This window comes from Carassius gibelio, chromosome B20 (genome assembly GCF_023724105.1).
Source record: "Carassius gibelio isolate Cgi1373 ecotype wild population from Czech Republic chromosome B20, carGib1.2-hapl.c, whole genome shotgun sequence".
In the NCBI taxonomy this organism is placed as follows: Eukaryota; Metazoa; Chordata; class Actinopteri; order Cypriniformes; family Cyprinidae; genus Carassius; species Carassius gibelio.
In genome coordinates this window covers 24,803,654-24,827,645 of record NC_068415.1, presented here as the reverse complement: position 1 = coordinate 24,827,645, position 23,992 = coordinate 24,803,654, and the positions used below count along the sequence as shown (strand labels likewise).

At 41.3% G+C, this 23,992-nt stretch overlaps 1 protein-coding gene across 4 annotated transcripts in view; it reads right to left on the bottom strand.

Annotated features, from left to right (window-relative positions):
- med23 (mediator complex subunit 23) overlaps positions 1-23,992 on the bottom strand; it is a 65,088-nt gene that overhangs the window by 26,546 nt on the left and 14,550 nt on the right. For all 4 annotated transcript variants that reach the window (XM_052586190.1, XM_052586192.1, XM_052586191.1 and 1 more), the window contains 9 exons: positions 19,477-19,677; positions 18,547-18,690; positions 13,914-14,059; positions 13,395-13,640; positions 10,891-11,033; positions 10,645-10,819; positions 9,374-9,537; positions 9,076-9,200; positions 7,745-7,950 (listed from right to left, as the gene is read on the bottom strand). In XM_052586190.1, coding sequence (XP_052442150.1) covers positions 7,745-7,950; positions 9,076-9,200; positions 9,374-9,537; positions 10,645-10,819; positions 10,891-11,033; positions 13,395-13,640; positions 13,914-14,059; positions 18,547-18,690; positions 19,477-19,677 — 1,550 coding nt within the window. The remainder of the gene's footprint in view (positions 1-7,744; positions 7,951-9,075; positions 9,201-9,373; positions 9,538-10,644; positions 10,820-10,890; positions 11,034-13,394; positions 13,641-13,913; positions 14,060-18,546; positions 18,691-19,476; positions 19,678-23,992) is intronic.

Below are 23,992 nucleotides of genomic sequence, written 5' to 3'. Positions count from 1 at the left end.
GGGGAAGTATACAGGGGACCTCTCTCGGCTCGCATACTCAGTTGGCGCGCATGCGCAGCTCATCCGTGGGTTGTAAACACGATTTCACGGGGATACAGGCTTCAATTTGCCATGAAACCACCCAGATTCAATGGTATAATAGCCTCAGCGGCCGAGGGAGAGTCAGCTCGCGTCCTGACGGCCGAGATAGACTGTCTTTTAGAAAAACAAGCCATCAGAGTAGTGCCAAAGGAAGTGAGCTGTCAGGGCTTTTATTCCCGTTACTTTGTGATCCCAAAGAAGGGGAGCATATCTCTGCGTCCAATTCTAGATCTCCGTGTGTTAAACAAGCACCTACGGAAATATTCATTCAAAATGTTGACACACAAGACACTTTGTCGATCCATCCGCCAGAACGACTGGTTTGTGACGATCGATCTGTCAGACGCGTATTTTCACATAGATATTTACCCGTCTCACAGGAAGTATCTCAGGTTTGCTTTTCGAGGCACTGCTTACGAATTTCAGACAATGCCCTTTGGTCTGTGTCTAGCACCAAGAGTATTCAGCAAATGTGTGGAAGCAGCACTTTTCCCATTGAGAAACAGGGGGATAAGAATACTGTCGTACATAGACGATTATCTGATTTGCGCCTCGTCGAAAGAGCAAGCAATCAAAGACGCAGATATGGTGTTATTGCATCTCAACAGCTTGGGATTCAGAATAAACATGGAAAAGAGCCGCTTAGAGCCAGCTCAGCACGCAGAATATCTGGGGCTCAGTATAAACTCCCTCTCTTATCGAGTCACTCTGACAGAGAGGAGGATCGCGTCATTCACTCAATGTCTCTCCCGTTTTCAGACGGGGAAAGTTGTCCCGTTCAGACTGTGCCTGCGAATGCTGGGCTTAATGGCTTCAGTGATATCTGTAGTACGACTGGGACTACTAATAATGAGAGACTTTCAGCGCTGGGTCGCGCATCTGCGTCTGTGTTCTCGGCGTCATCTCAACCGACAGGTGAGAGTGACGTATGCGTGCGTCAGAGCGCTCAGACGTTGGAAAAGCCCCGCGACCCTCAGATCGGGGATTCCCCTGGGGGCAGTGTCGTCGAGAGTCACTATGACGACGGACGCATCATTAAAGGGCTGGGGAGCGACTCTAACGGGCAGAACTGTGAACGGCGTTTGGCCCCCTCAGCTAATTCACAAACACATAAATTACTTGGAATTGTTGGCAGTGTTTCTAGCGCTGAAACATTTTCTGAGCTTCATCAGGGGTCAGCATGTTTTAGTGAAAACAGACAATTCCACAGTGGTTGCTTATATCAACCGACAGGGAGGCACACGCTCTCTTCAGCTGCACCAGCTGGCAAAAGAGCTGATTGTGTGGTGCGACATAAGTTTTTTATCCATCAGGGCAACCCATGTTCCAGGGATATTGAACAGGGGGGCAGACTTGTTGTCCAGAGGAAATCCCCTGTACGGAGAGTGGAAGTTTCATCCCCAGGTGGTGAAGCAGATATGGCAGAGATACGGCCAGGCGGTCGTAGATCTCTTCGCCTCGCAGGAAAACGCCCAATGTCCTCTGTACTTCTCTCTGGCAGACGGAAATGCACCATTGGGTGTGGATGCTTTAGCCCACCAATGGCCAAATGTCCTGCTGTATGCATTTCCCCCTCTGAGCCTGATTTCACCCACTCTAGCCAGGGTGAGGGAAATGGGATTGTCGCTGATACTGATAGCCCCACGTTGGCCTTCCAGACCTTGGGTGGCCGAGATTGTTCAACTACTGTCGGGTCAGCCGTGGCCCCTCCCTCCCCGGAGGGACCTCCTGTCACAAGCGGGGGGGGAAATCTACCATCCTCACCCAGACAGGATAGCTCTCTGGGCCTGGCCCGTGAAAGGTGGAATTTAAGTGCAGCAGGTCTGCCCCCATCGGTCATACACACTATACAGAGTGCAAGAGCCTCTTCCACTCGTTCACTGTATAGTAATAAGTGGCGAGTCTTTGATGAATGGTGTGGACGGATTCATATTGTCCCTTTTCAATGTTCAGTGAGGGACATTTTATGTTTCCTGCAGGATCTGCTAGATAAAGGGAAAGCTTTTTCTACAATAAAGGTATACTTAGAGGCTATATCTGCTTGTCATGTGGGTTTTGGTGAGAAGACAGCAGGTCAGCACCCTTTAATAAGTCGATTTATGAAGGGGGCACGACGTAAGAGGCCAGGGGCCAGGCGAATGGTCCCATTGTGGGATTTGTCTACAGTCTTAGAGGCCCTTTCTCAACACCCTTTTGAGCCATTGGAAGCTATAGGGTTAAAGTTTCTCTCGCTCAAGACAGCACTACTGTTAGCGCTGGTGTCAGCTAAGAGGGTGAGTGACTTACAGGCACTGTCGGTCAGCCCATCTTGTCTGCAGTTTTCTGCAGGGTTTACAAGGGTTTCCTTTCGCCCTAACCCGGCTTTCGTACCTAAAGTAGTGGATTCGTCATATAGATGTCAAACTACAGATCTTGCAGCTTTTCACCCTCCTCCGTTCTCTTCTCCAGAGGAGGGGAGGTTGAATGCCTTGTGTCCTGTACGAGCACTTCGTGTGTACGTAGAAAGGACAGCAGGTTTCAGGAAAAATGACCAACTGTTCGTGTCATGGGCTACTCCTCACAAGGGGAAGCCATTGTCACGTCAGCGACTGTCCCACTGGATTGTAGAAGCTATTTCCTTAGCATATGCATGCAGAGGTTCCCAACCTCCCGAGGGCTTAAGGGCCCACTCAACTAGGGGCATGGCGACATCATGGGCCTTACTCAGAGGTGTTTCGGTCCAGGAGATCTGTGCTGCAGCAAGCTGGGCCACACCGCACACTTTTGTGCGATTTTATAGACTGAACGTGTCTGAGCCATCCTTAGCTCATGCAGTGTTAGGAGTCAGCACGTCAAGTCCCATATGATTGGTATAGCGTATGTTGCAATCCGGGAGTGGTCTATATCTCCCATAGTGAAACACCGAGCGAAGTTAGAAAAAGAACGATGGGTTACTTAACGTAATCCCAGGTTCTTTGATAACAGAGTGAGGTGTTTCACCAACACTTCCCTCCTTGCATAGGAACGGGAAGAAATCTCTCTTAATGACTTCGTAGGGGTCGACCTGAGTAATATAGGTGGGGGCGGAGCCTGATCTCAGGTCGACCTGTCTGTCAAAGACAGACGTGGTGGCATAGGAGCTTCCGTAGTTGGTCACGCCCAAAGCGATTCCCATAGTGAAACACCTCACTCTGTTATCAAAGAACCTGGGATTACGTTAAGTAACCCATCGTTTTCTATACTCTTTTCTAAGAGAGCATTTAGTGTCATTTATCCTTAAAGTCTCAGTCACAAACAGGAAATATAATGCTGGTTTAAAAAGGTAATGTAACCAATTTATAAAGAATTTGTTCAATATCATCCCTGCAATCAATAATGCCATGTTAACAGTTAGTGGCTCAGAGAAAAATTACAGATGGAGAGCAGTATTTCAAGTATCTCACCGTTGCTGCAGTGAGCTTCTGTACCCTGAGCAGGGTGATGTATCAGAATGAGAAACTTGTCATCGCAATTCCAGATTGTTGACTGAGCACACAACAACAACAACAACAGCAACATGATCCACAAAGGACCTAGTGAAAACGTTGAGTGATTCCCAAGAGCCATGCACTGATTGAAAACTTCAACTGAAAGTCGATATAAATCCTTTAGACAGTAAAGATCCAATGTAGATTAATAAAAGCCTGTGGTGGAAAGAAACCAAGGAGGAGGCACACATTTTCTGAGCTTCATCAGGGGTCAGCATGTTTTAGTGAAAACAGACAATTCCACAGTGGTTGCTTATATCAACCGACAGGGAGGCACACGCTCTCTTCAGCTGCACCAGCTGGCAAAAGAGCTGATTGTGTGGTGCGACATAAGTTTTTTATCCATCAGGGCAACCCATGTTCCAGGGATATTGAACAGGGGGGCAGACTTGTTGTCCAGAGGAAATCCCCTGTACGGAGAGTGGAAGTTTCATCCCCAGGTGGTGAAGCAGATATGGCAGAGATACGGCCAGGCGGTCGTAGATCTCTTCGCCTCGCAGGAAAACGCCCAATGTCCTCTGTACTTCTCTCTGGCAGACGGAAATGCACCATTGGGTGTGGATGCTTTAGCCCACCAATGGCCAAATGTCCTGCTGTATGCATTTCCCCCTCTGAGCCTGATTTCACCCACTCTAGCCAGGGTGAGGGAAATGGGATTGTCGCTGATACTGATAGCCCCACGTTGGCCTTCCAGACCTTGGGTGGCCGAGATTGTTCAACTACTGTCGGGTCAGCCGTGGCCCCTCCCTCCCCGGAGGGACCTCCTGTCACAAGCGGGGGGGGAAATCTACCATCCTCACCCAGACAGGATAGCTCTCTGGGCCTGGCCCGTGAAAGGTGGAATTTAAGTGCAGCAGGTCTGCCCCCATCGGTCATACACACTATACAGAGTGCAAGAGCCTCTTCCACTCGTTCACTGTATAGTAATAAGTGGCGAGTCTTTGATGAATGGTGTGGACGGATTCATATTGTCCCTTTTCAATGTTCAGTGAGGGACATTTTATGTTTCCTGCAGGATCTGCTAGATAAAGGGAAAGCTTTTTCTACAATAAAGGTATACTTAGAGGCTATATCTGCTTGTCATGTGGGTTTTGGTGAGAAGACAGCAGGTCAGCACCCTTTAATAAGTCGATTTATGAAGGGGGCACGACGTAAGAGGCCAGGGGCCAGGCGAATGGTCCCATTGTGGGATTTGTCTACAGTCTTAGAGGCCCTTTCTCAACACCCTTTTGAGCCATTGGAAGCTATAGGGTTAAAGTTTCTCTCGCTCAAGACAGCACTACTGTTAGCGCTGGTGTCAGCTAAGAGGGTGAGTGACTTACAGGCACTGTCGGTCAGCCCATCTTGTCTGCAGTTTTCTGCAGGGTTTACAAGGGTTTCCTTTCGCCCTAACCCGGCTTTCGTACCTAAAGTAGTGGATTCGTCATATAGATGTCAAACTACAGATCTTGCAGCTTTTCACCCTCCTCCGTTCTCTTCTCCAGAGGAGGGGAGGTTGAATGCCTTGTGTCCTGTACGAGCACTTCGTGTGTACGTAGAAAGGACAGCAGGTTTCAGGAAAAATGACCAACTGTTCGTGTCATGGGCTACTCCTCACAAGGGGAAGCCATTGTCACGTCAGCGACTGTCCCACTGGATTGTAGAAGCTATTTCCTTAGCATATGCATGCAGAGGTTCCCAACCTCCCGAGGGCTTAAGGGCCCACTCAACTAGGGGCATGGCGACATCATGGGCCTTACTCAGAGGTGTTTCGGTCCAGGAGATCTGTGCTGCAGCAAGCTGGGCCACACCGCACACTTTTGTGCGATTTTATAGACTGAACGTGTCTGAGCCATCCTTAGCTCATGCAGTGTTAGGAGTCAGCACGTCAAGTCCCATATGATTGGTATAGCGTATGTTGCAATCCGGGAGTGGTCTATATCTCCCATAGTGAAACACCGAGCGAAGTTAGAAAAAGAACGATGGGTTACTTAACGTAATCCCAGGTTCTTTGATAACAGAGTGAGGTGTTTCACCAACACTTCCCTCCTTGCATAGGAACGGGAAGAAATCTCTCTTAATGACTTCGTAGGGGTCGACCTGAGTAATATAGGTGGGGGCGGAGCCTGATCTCAGGTCGACCTGTCTGTCAAAGACAGACGTGGTGGCATAGGAGCTTCCGTAGTTGGTCACGCCCAAAGCGATTCCCATAGTGAAACACCTCACTCTGTTATCAAAGAACCTGGGATTACGTTAAGTAACCCATCGTTTTCTATACTCTTTTCTAAGAGAGCATTTAGTGTCATTTATCCTTAAAGTCTCAGTCACAAACAGGAAATATAATGCTGGTTTAAAAAGGTAATGTAACCAATTTATAAAGAATTTGTTCAATATCATCCCTGCAATCAATAATGCCATGTTAACAGTTAGTGGCTCAGAGAAAAATTACAGATGGAGAGCAGTATTTCAAGTATCTCACCGTTGCTGCAGTGAGCTTCTGTACCCTGAGCAGGGTGATGTATCAGAATGAGAAACTTGTCATCGCAATTCCAGATTGTTGACTGAGCACACAACAACAACAACAACAGCAACATGATCCACAAAGGACCTAGTGAAAACGTTGAGTGATTCCCAAGAGCCATGCACTGATTGAAAACTTCAACTGAAAGTCGATATAAATCCTTTAGACAGTAAAGATCCAATGTAGATTAATAAAAGCCTGTGGTGGAAAGAAACCAAGGAGGATCTTTTTTTAGTTACCTATGTTTTGTTAGTAGCTTGTTTAGTGTGGCATATGAGCAGATTCGCTGAAGATTGACAACTTCAAGTTATGAGAGGAAAAAGGAGAAAAAACAGGCTAATCATGGAGATCTTTCTTGGTGCAGTTTTTATTATTTTTCTGATCTGGTTTTACCTATTGCACTAATGCAATATGAAGAAACTTATGAGCATCATATGAGACAATGTAATATGATGTTGTAATTACGACTTGCCGAAAATAAAATCTATAGGTATAAAATAATTACAGCATATCACAATGTTAGTTTAAACATTTAACCTAGATAAATTAGAGCTATTAGGCACATATCCAATTGTTTGTGCAAAGAGTGGAAGCTAAAGCACTTCAGGACATCAGTGCAAACAAAATAAAATAAGCCATTATTTTTGTTCATAAAGGTAACAATAATAAATCGTTCGGAATTGTAAATGATCTTATATTACTTTTATTTGTGTGTACTTACAATATCAACAAAGCGTTGTGCTTTTGTAAAATAAAGTAAACAAATAGGATGCGCTTTCTTGTCTTTAGCAGGAGCCCTCACAAAAATGAAACAAAGACCTCACAGACATGATTAATATATCAAGAGATAGCTTTGATTATTAAAAAAACTAAATTCAAATATAAGACAAAAACTCTTACTCTATGTAATCCATGAAGATGCAAATCTTTCTGAAGGTGCATCCAATGAGGAGATGACGAATCAGGATTGTCAACTTCATCTTTGTGACACTGACTCAGAAAACAATCGTTTATTAATTATTCAAATATCTCCTCACTATTTCCCGCCGACACATTCATGGCATCTTATGCTGGGGCTTTGCTGCACGACTTAGCCTATTTAATGCGCTCATGTCACGTTGCTGTGTGCCATGGTCACAAAAACTCATTTGGACACATTTTTAAGCATTATGGTTTAAAAACAAGTGATTTAAGCCACTGAAACGCAAACAACAGCACTCTGCAGTCTGTTTCTGAGCATGATTTCTCCATTTAGGTCGGATCGAGGTTGGGTCATGTTAATACCTTAAACTAAGTGTACCAGAGTTTGTTTGGAAGCGGACTGAGACCACCTCTTCAGCTAGGTCTTGGTACAGTTGTTTGTTGTGCAATTGCTGTATTCACACCAGCCCAAAAGACCAGCACCAAGAGGGGAAACAAACTTGATTCAGTCGAATCAAGCAAGACAGATGTGAAAACACCTTAAGTTCACATCCCAGTTCAGACACACCAGAAAAAGCACAAACAGGTTTTAACAGCTTAAAGAGTGAAGGAGGCTTTCTTAGATGGTACACTTTCAGGACATCCTGAAAAGAACAGGATCTGGATGCATGAACCATACTTTAAAAATCACAAATCTAGTGAGGTGTACTGAAACAGGTGGTGATAGGTGACGCACCTGAAGCCGATCTGGTTGATGTGGTCCGTCTCCAGCAGCATCTTCCACAGCAGACACAGGAAGAGGGGCGGCGAGCCCTGCATTGAGAAGTGTGTGATGATGTCGTTCTCAACGGTCATAGACTTCCACTTCCTGTACTCCTCCTCCACGTTCTTCTTCAGGTTAAAACGGCTCTCCTGTGGAACGTTATTCTGCTTGAAGAACGCCTGGGAAATGAGCACAAGAGAGAAGAGAAGTTATTATGAATCTCATTAAAGCTCCACCATGAACTATACAGACATCTATGACAGTAACTTTATCAACGTCCACAGCTCCAGCTCTTTAAAGTCAGCTGACGATTGGGATTTTTTTATTGTTCATCAGCTGGAAAAATCTTGCTGAAAGTAATTCTAACAATATTGTTCCTCTGTGCCGTTATCGTAATAGCTTTGCTGTGGACCATCCTTGGTGTTAAGCATCATTGAGAAAATCGTTGGATATTTCTATATTCTTGGTATCTCTGACTTTCAGGTTCCAACTATAAAAGTGTTCAAGAACCAATGCTCAGATGACAGCTCATAGGGAAACAAAGTGAACTTCACCAGTGTTCCTGCATCACGTTATAGATGTTCATTACAAACACAGCACTGACGATGGAGAATTCTGAGAGGAAGTGATGTAAACCAGTGCATTTAAACTTTCTATCATCCTTTAGATGCATTGCAAAGATTCATTTTGTTGATTGATACTTTCATTTGCTTCACAGCCCAAGTATTTTATTATAATTGACCGAACTTGACTCAAATGATAATGCACACTTTTAGAAAAAATGGCTTTAAGGTAAAAATGACCATAAAAGGTAAAAATCTATTTAAACTTATTGGAAAAGATTCATTTCTGTCACTGCTGTGAACTGACCAGCACACAGTGTGAAGAGTGTGAAGAATATACAAGACTTAAGAGTCAGTTTTCAATAACTGCCTTCCATCCGACTTTAGGTACAAATCTGTAAAAGATAATACCTCAAAAAAAAAATATGTTTAGCAGACATATAATAATCCTCACTTTTTCCAATCTGCAGAGGTTAAAATGAGTTTTTTGTTGCCAATTTGTTGTAAAAAAAAAAAAAAACACTCAGCAATCTGTACCGAACCAAAAAATGTGGTTAAAAATTGAGGTACCATGGACTAACTGGATTGTTGCATCCCTAGTATTTACTATTATTGACACACTATTTTCCTATTTAATATTGTAAAGCTTCTTTGACACAATCTGTAGTGTTAAAAGCATTATATAAATAAAGGTGACTTGGCAACTGTTGTGAGTCGGAGTGTGCACAGGTGTATGAGTACCTGCAGCGGAGCGGGGAAACAGCTGAGAGTGTGAGACGCCCAGTTATGAGGTGTGAAGTTCATGATGGTCTGCAGGATGTCCTTACACCAGGTGCCCTGGATGGAGTCCGAGCCAGTGAAGAAATCTGCACCACACACAGGCACAGCAGTTAGGGACAAACAGATTTAGAAAAATAATATTATCAGATCTTATTTTAAGCATGCAAGTTACTTGACCAAATACTAAGTGAGAGAAGACTACTCATCAGGTCAGTTCTGTAATGTGTGTTTTTAACAGTGTGTTAGCGGTGTGAAATACCTGTGACGTGTGTGGCTCGAGCCAGCGTGAGGATCAGCGCTCGGTTCAGCTCCTCTGACTCGGCAGACAGCACAGTTTTAGGGTCATTGAGGAAGCGTGTGAACTGCGGCTGAACCTCTGAACTCCCCAGAGCCGTGATCAACCTGAGAGCGGTACTCTCGACACTGTCCACACAAACACACAGAATGAGTACAGACAGCAGGCCGGCACACGGGCACTGACACACTACAGATGCTACAGCTGCAGCTTACAGATGCAGGAACTGAGATGCACTGGATTAAAACAAAAAAAACTATTCTAATAGAGATCACGATTATGATGATTCTGAACTAAGCTAAATAACATGGAATTTACTACTAGAGGCTGTGACAAATTATCAATCGCCTAGTTCTATTAAATTTTTTTTTTATTTAATTTGAATTATTTAAAAAATGTTTGAATGAATGATTCAATGACTCACTCATACATTCTTCACTGGTTTCATTCCTGAATGAATCAGCATTTTTTTATGAATCTCTTGAATGACAAGTACTGTGCAACACTGTATTGTGATATTTTTTCACTTCCAGAAATGAGTAGTTTGTGATAACTATTAACTTTTGCTAATTAACTTTAAGCATGAGGTAGTGGAAATACTAGATGCATCTCAAGAAGGCTGTGTCCTAAATGTATTTGTCGGCTGCATACTTCACCGAAGCTGCTTTATTTCAGTATGAAACCACTACATTCCAATATGTGACCCTGCACCACAAAACCAATCATAAGGGACTACTTTTTTTTTATTTTTAATTGAGAATAAATAAGCTTTCCAATGATGCATGGTTTGTAAGGCTAGAGATACAACTATTTGAAAATCTGGAATCTGAGGGAGCAAAAAAAAAAAAATCTTAATATTAAGAAAATCATCTTTAAAGTCCAAATGAAGTTCTTAGGTATTCATATTACTAATCAAAAATTAAGTGTTTTTATATATTTTATGTAGGAAATTTACAAAATATCTTCATGGAACATGATCTTTACTTATTATCCTAATGATTTTGGTTGATAATTTTAACCCATACAATGTATTGTTGGCTATTGCTACAAATTAGTGCTGTCAAACAATTTATCACGATTAATCGTTTGACAGCACTACTCAAACATACCCGTGCTATTTGTGACTGGTATTGTGTTCCAGGGTCACATCTAAGAAAGTACAGTAATTGACGCCTCAGGAGAAATAACAATTAATTATGCAATTATGCATCCTCCAAGTGTGTGCGGCGACTCACCAGAGGTGCAGCTGGTTCTGATTGGTCTGTGGAACCGCGGCGAGCGAGTGAAGGTGTGACAGGAGCTGCACGCGGTAATGAGGCTGAATGTGGTGCATGCGGTAGCTGAACATCTCCAGCAGCGTGTGCAGAATCCCCCACGCGTGCGACTTGAACACGTTCGGCAGAAGCTGACCTAGTAGAGGAAGCACATACAGTCACACACAAGGACAGTTAAAACATCGCTGAAGTGTGAGTCAGACTTACTGATAAAGCCCTTAATGCCGAGGGACTCGATCTCCATGTAGACCAGCAGTCGGCTGTACGTCTCCACCAGGGCTGGGGCCAGGGCTAGACTAGACTTGGCGTGGGCCAGTTTAATGACACGGGTTGCAATGCTGTGGATCAAGCTAATGGGAAAACAAGAGGTCATCTGAGAATGTGAGCACAACTATAATACATAACACACACACACCTGCATTCATCCATGGTATACAGGATCACCATGCTTTGCTGAAGAAACCTTTATGCAGACAGGACTAACAGCCTTAAGGTCCATGCATTTTCATGTGTTTTTACATATGTCATCCAAAAAAAAATTGTCTGATGCGTATTAATCAGTTGCAAAATAATTCACAAACAATACCAAATGGAGTCTTCCAGCAGTAAGGATGATTTTGTTGTCTTCTCTTCTTAAAAAGAGAGGAAGGAGGTATCCTCCTTCTCAAGGAGCAGCAGGATTGGTGCATGCGCTCTAGAACGCTTCATCCGTGTCCAGTGTCGGCTTTACTTTTTCTCATTAAGTTATGACCGATATCAGATATTTCTGAACTCTTTTAAGCTCTCACTCACAAGTTCTTCTCAATATGAGCGTCTGTTGTTGTTGCAGTCTCAGCTAGCGCGGCACGATAAATAGAAATGAGTGACAACGATGATTGTTCTCCATTTGTTTTTCTTCTCTAGTTACGGGTGATCTCGCGAGTCTCCGTGATATCTTGCGTCACTGTGAAATCGTTCCTAAAGTCGACATTCAGTGTGTGCATTCAGAGGATTATAAGGCTAAAAATCAGTTGAAACTGTCTTCATGTCTGTGGTCTGCCATGGTTTTATTGGTTGGTCAGTAAACATGGATCATAACAGTAAAAACACTGTGATGATAATGCTGAATCGTAGGCTATCTTTGGTAGAAAGACTTTGAATCTCTCTCACTGAATGACACAGGAAAATCATGCAGTGTGTTTTCAAGTTTAATACAAAAAACTTAATACTGGGGTCAGCTCCAGCCCTGATCAAACACACCTGAACCAGCTAATCAAGGTGTTCAGGGTTACATGAAGACTACAAGCAGGTTGGATTAAGGTTAGAAACAGAAACAGAAGTCTGCAGGATGGTAGCACTCGGGGAGCAGGGTTGGAGATGTCTGATCTGGAGGTATCCAGCACCAAAAACTCATGAGGGGACCGTTAACTTAGTAACAAAACAATTAGACCAGAAAAACAAACAGCAAGTGTGGCTACGTTGACCTTGGACCTCAGAAAACACAGTGGACCAACACCAGCAGATGACATGGCACCCAAACCATCACTGGCTGTCGAAACTTTACACTGGACCTCAAGCAACGTGGATTGTGTGCCTCTCCTCTCTTCCTCCAGACTCTGGGACCCTGATTTCCAAAGGAAATGCTAAATTTACTTTCATCAGAGAACATAACTGTGGAGCACTCAGCATCAGTCCAGTCCTGTTTGAAGCGAGACGCTTCTGACGCTGTCTGTTGTTCAAGAGTGTCTTGACACAAGGAATGCGAAGCTGAAACCCATGTCTTGCATACGTCTGTGTGTAGTGGTTCTTGAAGCACTGGCTCCAGCTGCAGTCCACTCTTTGTGAATCTCCCCCACATTTTTGAATGGATTTGGTTTCACAATCCTCTCCAGGGTTCCCTTCTCCTCTCTATTAATGTGCTTGGACACAGAGCTCTGTGAACAGCCAGCCTCTTTTGCAATGACCTTTTGTGTCTTGCCCTCCTTGTGCAAGGTGTCAATGGTCATCTTTTGGTCAACTGTCAAGTCAGCAGTCTTCTCCATGATTGTGTAGCCTACAGAACTAGACTGAGAGACCATTTAAAGGCTTTGCAGGTGTTTTGAGTTAATTAGCTGATTAGAGTGTGGCATCAGGTGTCTTCAATATTGAACCTTTTCACAATATTCAGATTTTCTGAGATACTGAATTTGGGATTTTCCTTAGTTGTCAGTTATAATCATCAAAATTAAAAGAAATAAACATTTGAAATATATCAGTCTGTGTGTAATGAATAAATATAATATACAAGTTTCACATTTTGAATGGAATTAGTGAAATAAATCAACTTTTTGATCATATTCTAATTAAATTGACCAGCACCTGTATTTAATAAATGATCTATATTTTATGAAAATAAAACTATGATAAAAAAATAATATTCATTTATGGGACTGCTGATTGATTTGTTTGTTCCTATGTAATTACTGACTGTTAACTTGTCTTTAACACTTTAATATTTGACATTTATATTAGTCTAGGTGTTTTTGCTGTGGTATTTTTCTAAAACACAGGCAAAAGTTCCTCTTCTGTAGCTGCAACCGAATACTTTGTAAAAGACACAGAATAAATGTTTGACTTCATTTTTTTTTTTTATCTTACTGGAATCAAAACCAGGAATCGGTAAGCAGAATCTGAATCAGAACTGATAAAATACAAACGATACCCAACCCTAAACTAAAGTAATGTCCTCTCACCTCATCTTAGCGTGGACGGTGAGGGAGTCCAGCAGGTTCATGGGTAAAGGCGTGACCGAGCCGGACGCCATGCAGTTGGTGCCGGGCAGAGTGATGCGCATGCTGCCGTTCCCGTAGATGGTCTCCACCAGCACACCCATGGGCAGCGTGAAGCACTCGGAGTTTGTGGAGTACGCGTTACACAGCAGAGCGATCTTATAGTCAGTCATGGGCAGACTCTTATTGCGCAGACTCTGCTGGAGAAACCTGAACACAGAGAGGAACAGGAAACAGATGAGCAGTCAGTCTGTGTTAGTGATGGAACAGTTCTCTGTAAACACCTGAACCCTACAGTCCGGCACACAAGAGGAGCGCAGTTCAACTTAAATCTGACGTAAAACAAAAAGGGTTCGGCTAATGTATGTTTCGGTTGATGAATACGTATTCTGACTTCCCAGTACATTACAACAACAGCGATTAAGAAAAAAGAAATGTCTCTTGTTCAGTGTGAGTGTGTGTGTGTGTGTGTGTGTGTCTCACTCGTGGTGCAGCTTGAGCGAGTGTGGGATGGGGATCTGGAGCTTGGAGTTGTCGTTCTGAGCTTTGCGGTTCAGGTGAATCCAGATGCAGGTCATTGCGAAGGCGTGCGTGGACTGAGGCTTGTTGATGTCTGGGACTGGAATACACTACAAAACAAAACCACAGGCAATTCAAAATACTGTCAAGATGCATGCAAGAACCAACTAGCACATACACCGTTCTCTTCTCCTCCTCATCCTGAGCCTGAAGAGAGCTGATCTCATATGCATCACAATATAGGAGTGTAGAAGGGACGTTTCCTGTGGATAATCCAATAAATGTCAGTTGCTTTCTCAGAAAAAGTCTGAACTATTTTTAATGTGGATGCTGTCTCTATGTGACAGAAAGCCAAGATGTGACAGTAAATGCATTTCTAATGTTACAAAAAATTTCTATTTCAAATAACTGCTGTTCTTCTGATCTTTCTATTCATCTGTGAATCTTGAGAAATAAAATGCATCACAATTTCCACAAAAATCTTGTGCAGCACAACTGTGTTCAACATAATCAGAAATGTTTCTTGAGCAGTAAATGATCATATTATTCTGATTTCTGAAGATCATGTGACACTGAAGACTGAAGTAATGATGCTGAAAATACAGCAGCACACGACAGAAATACATTACACTTTAACACAGATTCACACAGAAAACAGATGTTTATATTATAATATTTTACCATTTTACTGCATTTTTGATCAAGTAAATTCAGCCTTGGTCAGCAGAAGATAATAACTTCAGAAACGTTTCTAAAATCTGAACTAGCAGCAGGATTTAAAGAGATGTGAAGTCTATAGGATCATCAGTCGGTTCATGCAGTAGCTGAACTCATCTGTCCTTCGCAGATGCTGTGGGATGATGGCTGGATCACAGCAGCTCGTCTTTCATCAGCTGTCCTGCTGGGCTTCACAAAGCTAACAGCTCTGAGGGTTTAAATAGCAGACACCATGTGCAAACATCCCTAATCACAGCATCTTCCCACAGGACTAATTCAGTGAGCTAATACTGGCAGCACTAATGACAGACAGTTTACTACAGGGTTCCGTGTAGGGATGCACCGAAATTTCGGCCACCGAAAATTTTCGGCCGAAAACGGCCTTTTCGGTTTTCGGCCGATAGACTTTTATCACCGAAACAACACGGCCGAAATGTTGTGATGACGCAAACAGAAACCGCGACCTGCACGTGCACCTGCATAGCCCAGACCACGAGCTCCCCGCGACATTCACTTAACACCAGTGAGAACATTCTCTATCTTCGTATTCCTTTATTCGCAGCACTAAAGCGTCTCCTAACAAAGAGATTAAGACGGACCACGAAGTGAAAACAAAGAAAAGTACAGTCTTATAGAGTCTGTTAGCACACGTCTCACGGAGATCTTTTCGGATCCTCTGCACTTCATCGCGAATGTGCTTGATCCGCGTTATAATGACCATTACTTGGATGCGGAAATAAGGCAGCGCGCACGAGAAATGATCCAGGCCGCGCTGGATGCGGAGAACCCGCGTGGAGACGGAGAAGCGCCAAGTGCAGGAAACAGATCAGAGCGCAGAAAAAAAGACTGGTCTCTGCACCAGATGAGTGGCATGCACCATCGCTGTCTGATATGTTCAGTGGAATTCTGCAAGAAAGTGCCTCAAATAATAATAATACGTTGGCTATTTTGTTCTTATACACACACACAAACATATATACATACATAATATCAGATTGTAGCCATATTTATGCTAGATTTTCTGCTAGATTTCTGCTTTAATTTGATAAAAATGTTTATTTATGCCCTGGCCCTATTTAAATACACTCTCTCAAATATTTCTCAAATGTCAGGCAGATGACAAGCTCAACTGCTCAACAGCTAGATGGTTATCCCTCCGAAGTCCCCATCCCCAGAAGTGATAACAGTCTTGCAAACTGGAGAAGTGATGCACTTTCTAGTCCTACAGAGAAAATTTTCAAATGCACTTCACCTAAATGCACTTTGTTTTTATGAGAGAACTGTTCATTTTAAAACCTTTCTGCAGGCCAGTAGGCCTGTACATTGTTATTAAATATACACATGAGTGGGATAAATTTTTAGTTTGAATTTTATTTTATACTGTGCATTGTTGCAATGTGCTTAATAAATATTTGCATCATTTATAATTATGTATTCTTATGTTTTTTTTTTTTTTAATAAGTTATGTAATTGTAATTATCTTTGAAACTTTAATATTAATTTATGCAATTGCAATTTTAGTAAACTTAGTACACGGTCATAGCAATAAATGCAATGGTACTAATAATTGGCATAATTTCTTTCGGTGTTTCGGTTTCGGTTTTCGGCCTTGGTTTTGTCTTTTTCGGTTTTCGGTTTCGGCCAAGAATTTTCATTTCGGTGCATCCCTATTTAAAACATTCCTAGGGAATTTAATAAGAATGTTCTGAATCTGTGGAAAGAGCTGTTTATTTGCAAGTGCTGATTTAGGGCCTGATTTATAAAAAGATCAGACAATGGGTCAACACAAAAACTGTGCTGAATACTAGTGATGCATCTAACCATCTGGCCGAAATTAACTTGACGATGACAATATCAATCTCCATCAATATAATCTTTTAGTCTACGCTGTTTTCAGTTGATGCATGATCAAAACTTCATTAAATAGCGATCAAAATAAGTTTTGTGCTCTGTTACTTGAAACAAATATGAAAAGTTTCAGCTTTCAAACTGTTAATTTCATAACAAAAATCAAAGAACAAAAATGTGTTTTGTCACGCTTTAATGAGTGGTGGCTGATCACAGTTTCTCCTCCTCTACTAGTTCTAGCAGCAAATAAACACAAATGAACATCAGATGTTGTTGAAAGAAACACCACAACTTACTGAAATGAATCATCTCTCTTTCATCACTCACTCAGCGTTTCAACCACAGAAAGACCTCAATAAATCTGCTCATGAACAATGCCATGCAACGGCACATTTATGCTCAGGAGAGACATGCAACGACCATAAACTCCATAGTTGACTAGAAAAGTAAAAATACTTTGTCATCTAAAGTATAAGTATGTATATTTTACACATGTATTTTTTTCATCCATTATCAAATGATTTCAAATTTCAAATTTTCAAATATAAAAATATATCGGCTTTATATCGGCCCCCTGCTTTCCAAGATATCGGCATCCGCTGTCAAAAAAACTATTTTGGTCCACCACTACACTATATTGAATATTAAATACAAATCTTGGCATAAACACGTAAATTATATTCAATAGATTGATTATCAATGAAAAAAAAAAACAGATTAAAAGACTTACTTCAACTAATTAGGTTCATTCTGATGTTATTCTTCAGAATATCTCTTCACCGATCCCTGAGAATGTGGACTTCTTAAGGCTTCTTGCAGACATTTAGTCAACTAGATGACTACAGCACAATGAAACCAGCGAGTTGTGCTATTTGAGAACGTGGGTCCCCTCTTTTTCTCACTTTCCATTGCTTTTTAATTAAAGATGCTTCGATCACAGTTTTCTTGGCTGATTCTGGTTTCTGATTCTTTTGTAAGCATGAGCTGCCGATACCGATTTGTGCCAATTCAGCTGACAGCATAAACAAACAAAAACCTCTGAAAACTAGTTTTTAATGCAAAAAACTATTTATGTAATAAGCAATGATTAAACATTACAGTTCCCCCAACCGGGAAAAAGTTACAGATGTTCTCTCACTTAATTCTCAAAATAAAGTGATTTGTTACAGCTGCTGTACTGTTTAACCTGTGGTTACATTTCAACTGAAATCCGTATCAATAAACTCCATCTTTCCACTGCAGAAACACTGAAGCTGCATCTGAAGTGGCATTAAATGTGTTTACAGATGAAGCAGAGGTGCCATAAATTCATTTACACTGCAACATTTTTAATGCATTAAGAATTTTATAAGATTCATATTTTAAATATTTTTAAACATACAAATAATAAATGTTAGGAAAAATGCAATGATAGTTTTAAATATGACACCACACCAGTAGGTGGCGGTTTGAATGAGTGAGTCCTAACGTCGTCCTCCATTAAACAGATTAGTTCAAATTACTGATTCATTCAGAAAAAAGGCAAGTGACTACTGTCTTTATGAATGTTACTGAATCATTGACTCACTTTTGGAATTTTGCTCGTAAAATGCTGCATTTATTTCCCGGTCCCTGGCCAGTCGAGTGGTGCAGCTCTGTTTTAAATAGCTTGTAAAAACGGGGAGCGCATTTTACTTTCACTTTCAAATTAGTGGCAATTCTGCAAAAAGCAATTTCCTTGCATTAAAATGTACTATAAGTTTTACTTTCACTTTCGAACTAGCAGCAATTCTGCGTCAATACAAGCAGCAACAAAATACAACTTCAAACTCAACTTGGTCTGTAAATTTGTCCGTCTCACCTCACTCTCCTCACGTGATAAATGATATCTGATCTGGGATTTGATTGTGCACTGAGCAGCCGCATTCAGTTTTAGACCGGCTGAATAAAAGAGTATAGCAGGGCCTGCTAGCACTTAATGAAGCCTTCATCAGATGAGCATGCATTATGAATTCATGAACCTTCACAGCCTGCTGTGAACGGAGTCACTCACCTCTTTCTCGGGGTACAGCAGGTCAAACAGCTTCATGACGGGGAGGAAGTCAGCCAGAGCATTCTTCTGAATACTTCCTGAGATGAACTGCAGGAGCACCCACATCAGGTGATCCCTGCCCTTGATCAAACCCCGACCGGCCAGCTTTTCACACCAGGAGAAGAAACAGAGACAATGAAACACCGCAGAAGTGTAATTCACTGTGTGTGTCTGTGTGTGTGTGTGTGTGTGTGTGTGTGTGTGCGGCCCCGTCCCAAATGGTGCACTCTGTGTGGAGAATCGTTCAGACTAGTTTAGGTCTACCCTTGTCCATGAAAGCAAAAGGTGGGCTATTGGTCATTTTATGGTTGTGATGAAAATTCATCACGTTAAAACCATTTTGAAATCAGATATTTATAATTACAACTTTTCTTATCTTAAAAAAAAAAGCAAATATTGTTGGAAAGGTCTTTATCTCAAGGTTCCATTTTTGGTGACTATTATGTAAAAGAAGTTCATATTTTGAAATACAGGAAAATAGTTTTTAAAACATTCAATTGCGCTTGGGTGTCATCTGGTGGCTATTTTTGGTACAGTGCCTCAATTTTTGTGATCGACGAAGGCTTTATACAAGTATATTTTGAGCTTGTACAATCTATTGATATTTCAGTGGAATGAGGTAATACTGTTTATATGATTCAACTGTTTGATACAAGCACTTCTGAAAGATAGCAGAGGACGCAGAGTGAGCTAACGTGGGGAAAGTGCACAATCCAATCAGTTGTGCACAGTTTGTAGCAGTAACAGTAAAGTGACTATTGCAATGGAGTCTGTGCTTTAGTTTTTTTCATTATCAGTCGAGTGTAATTTCAGCTTTTACGGTTAACGTTACGTCCCTGAAGAGTGTGAATGCACCGTCTGGGACAGGGACCCCCCCACCCCACGCTGCACCTTCTGATGGAGCGACAGCACCATGTGAGGGAAGCTAGCGAACTGGAAGAGAACGAAGAAGATGAGCTGACTGGAGAGATGCTGCCACAGGAGCTGACTGGTGCCGCCGTCGTCGAACTGCTCCTCCGTCTCGGACCGCTCCATGGCGTACACCACCAGGTCCACCAGCTGGTCCTCCAGAACCGGACACCTCTGCTTGTGCTGCAGGAGGGCAGAACAGCGCACAGAAGCGCACTTTACACAGACCACAACCACTGCAAACACACCAGTGACTGGGCCTGTGTCTCTCGTCTGGAGACATCACTCTTCAGGTCACTGCATGCAAGCTGGACAGATGTACTTCAGTACACTAGCAGACCTATCACTGTCACATTCTGGTGTTCAGGAATCAGGACCTATTAGACTTCCTCCTCATTACATCAACAGGCCAGGACAAGCATCGCTGACATATGAAAGCAGTCGACATTCGGAGCTAACATTTCATAATAGCAGAAGACTTTGCAAATGACCTGGGCTCGTATTCACAATATATTTTATCTTACTTCTAAGAGTTCTCCTAAACAGCAGTAAAAGGGTTTTCTCTTCAAAGCTGTTCTCACAGCTGCTGAGACTAACTTGTGGTGAGGAACAGAGAGAAGTCTTCAGCTCAGAGTGAGGACAGGTGGATGATGTCACTGGGCTTATTAACTATGCACACACTGATTGGCTGATAGTCTCTGTCAGAGATTCATTCATAGAAATACTGTAGAGTGCAATATTATGTTGCCATATTCAAATAAACGTTTTAAAATACAAATGTTAATTGTCACAGTAAAGTCATGAAAAATAATAAAATCATGTCAACATATGAAAAGTCAACCATCGATTAATTATGTTAATTAGGGTGACTTTCATCCAAACAGCAGGGGCACTTTTACCCTAAATACCAAATTATTTCATTATTGAAAAGTATTGCTTTGATTAACTTAAACAAAACTGAAAATTATTAAGAAGACCATTGTCTCAAAATATATTCAATCATTTTTAGAAATTATCATTTGATACTTAAATGTACAAAGTTTTTAAAAGAACATTAAATATTAGACTCAGCCAAATTTGCACATGCATCTTGAAAAGCGAATGCTTTGGGAAGTGCTACACAAAGTTTTTCTGTTAACCAGTGGTTTAAAGAAGATATTAATAACAGAATATATATTTTATAATATAACATTCTTTAGCCCTGTTGTACCCTACTATTTACAAAAAAGGCCCTTGGTTTTTACATGAAATCCAGGACGTTTATTGACAGGTGATTTGAGTAGTTTCATTTTAATCCATGTGTTTTTGGAACGTTATTATTTATTATAACATGGAACCTGGAACTGTTGCGTAAACAGTTATGAGATGATGAAATTATGAGAAGATCAGTTTTACATTTTCATTTTTGGAATGAGGAGGAAGCTTATAGTTCTGAAACCTACTGTACGTTCTCATGATTAAACTCATGTATTCTAGGAGCTCAAAGAAGCACTGATTTCTCTGAGTGTAATTCACTGTTCTTTAGTTACCCTGTCTATTTAATCTTTTCCAACATCATTTCAGTTCATAGGTCTTTAATACGATTACAATAGATACAATACAATACGATTTCTGACCACATTTGCGTGTAGTGATTGATTACAGCTACAGAAGCAGCTATAATCTTACTCAGGGATGGTTATGGGCAGTCTACACATGATAAACATGAGCTGTTGTATTCACTGGACACACAGAGCATATCCAACACGACCTCACGACGGTCACAGGAGATGGTCAAACACAAATGGGACACGCTTCAGAGCAAAACACACCCATGAAAGCATGACATGAAGATGCTGACAGAAGCCCTGATCGCAAGGAGAGCTGCAGCACATGGTCAGATTAGATCAGTGTTTGTTGGGCTGATTTCCAGGAGCCTGCTGCTCGAGGGTCAGGAGGGCAACAGGTGCACATGATACAGGTACGCTGCAGCTTCCCCTGTAAGGAGGCATGCAGGGATGATCTCTCAGCGATGCTGGGGCGCTGGGTGTGACTACACTCGGTTTATGTTCAAAGAGCCCATGAAATGCAGGAAGCCAAAACCCGGATAGGAGGATTTTAGCACTTTTGATTACATCACCCTGAAGTCAATGGGGGATTTAATGGGTTTTTGGTTAAAAGACTCAAACACGTTCTGGGGTTAAAGGAAGAGTTCATTTAAAAATAAAAATGCTAACTTTCTGGGGAAAATGTTCATAAAATCTGAAAGATTATTCTGTATCTTAATGGTCGTGATGTTGAAGTCATGTGACCATGGTTTAGTTTATTTATAGCCTACATTTAGCGCTTTACTTCTGCCAAATATATACAGGTTTCAAATTCATAAAAGTTGTGTTGATGTGTGAAGATGATTAAACATGTAAGAACCATAAACTTGTGCTGGATATAGAGCTTATTTCCTGCGCTGCAAAGAAGCTACGTTTATTTTTTTATTGTTTCCAGCCAAACTATCATTAAATCAAGATGGATTTTCCAGACAAGTAAAACAGAAAGCAAGATTATTTTTCTTAAATAAAAAAACTTTTGATTTTTTTTTTTGTCTAGAAAATCCTTGATTTAAGAATTTTTTGATAGTTTGGCTGGGAAACACGAAAAAAAAACTTTGCTTGAAAAGCATTTTTTTTCAGTGTGCAATAATCCAAAAGCCAATGGAAAACTCCTATTGGGTTTTTGTCAATAGAACCAAAGTGATGCAAATGCACGAGCTGACCTACAAAAACACATCATCGCTGCAGCACTCTATTAATCCGTTCATTCACTCTATTGTTGATGTTTTTATTTTTTTTCAAACAGTGAACAGACTTAAAGAGATAGTTCCCCCAAAAATTTTAATTCTGTCATTAATTTCTCACCCTCATGTCATTCCAAACCTATAAGACTACTTCTTCAGGAACACAAATTAAGATGTTCTTGATGAAATCCGAGAGCTCTCTGACTGCTACCATGATCAAGGTACAGAAACATAGTAGGGACATCATTAAAACTGTCCATGTGACATCAGGGGTTCATCCGTAACATTAAGAAGCTACGAGAAATACTTTGAAAGCAAAAATAATGACTTAGTCAACCATTTCCTTTCTTCCGGGTCAGAATTTGATGTGCGTTCACAACAGAACCATGACGCATTTAATTTATCAGTGTTTAAGGGTGGATGAGCTCAAAATTAATAGACAGATAGCATTAGACTAAAAGACACAAGGCTCCCGTTATATTTCATGGGGTCTTTAGAAGCACACAGCACAACAAACTGACTCACAGTTTAATAGCACCAGCTCCCATACAGTCGACATTAGAGCCTGACCAATATATCGTTTCGCCGATTTTATCTGCCGAAACGAGCCTGTCGCCGATATATCGGTATCATGGAATATACTGCCGATATTACTTTTTTTTTTCTACAGAACACAATGCAGGTAAAACGTTTGAAATGGTGTAATTACTTGGTTTGTCCAGCAGAGCATGCTGCATTGTTTGGAGCATTCATTGACCTGGTTGAAATGCTTTAAAGCTCAAGTCTATGTAAACCATTGAAACTCTGCATGGCCATATCTCAGTAACGGCGTGGCAAATCCGCACCAAATTCGGGGGATACCTTTAGATCAAGAAACCCTCTCGGTTGCATATCAAGTGTACATCTAGGCTCTCTTTCGAAAGAGACCATCCTTGCATCGATAGCCCCCGGGGTTCGGGAGTTACGGGTGGTTAAATTCGCGGTCTGGTGCCGACGTATCTAGCGATCCCAGGGGGCTACAGATGTGCAGAAGGTGGTGTTCGTGAGGGCTCCTCGAGCTGAGGGGATCTTCCGAATTTGGTGGAGATCCGCCGGCGTGTTTGAAAGATAGTGACAATGGTCAGCACTTACACTTCAGTAAGTAGGTCTCTTGTTCAGGCAGCAATACAATTTGTAATGTATTTATTTACAGCGATGGGGAGAGCAGGACACAAAGTAAATTTTTTGTCTTTCTCAGTTTGTGTAAATCCAAATATGGTTCAGTATTTTTGTTTTTGTTTTAATCCACAGTAAATTTACACTTGTCTAGCACAAATGTCACTTTGTTTCATAATTACAGTGTACATGTTTTTCTTTTACTCGCAAAAAATGGAAGTTAAATTTGACAACATGCCCTGTAGGTGGAGTACACTGTGACATCCGAGGGGCACGTTGTGAGGTATATATATATATATATATATATATATATATATATATATATATATATATATATATATATATATATATATATATATATAGCCAAATAAAATAATGGTGTTTTTTATTAAATAAAAATAATCTGATTTTGGAGTTTGACAATGAACATTACAACCATGCTTCGGACGTCCCACATAAACGAACAAAAAAGCTTTACATGCCTTGAAATAATAATTTCTAAACATTAAACACTGATAAAAAAGACTGATACTTAAGCCAGATTTTCATTTTACTACAGTAAAATAAATGTGT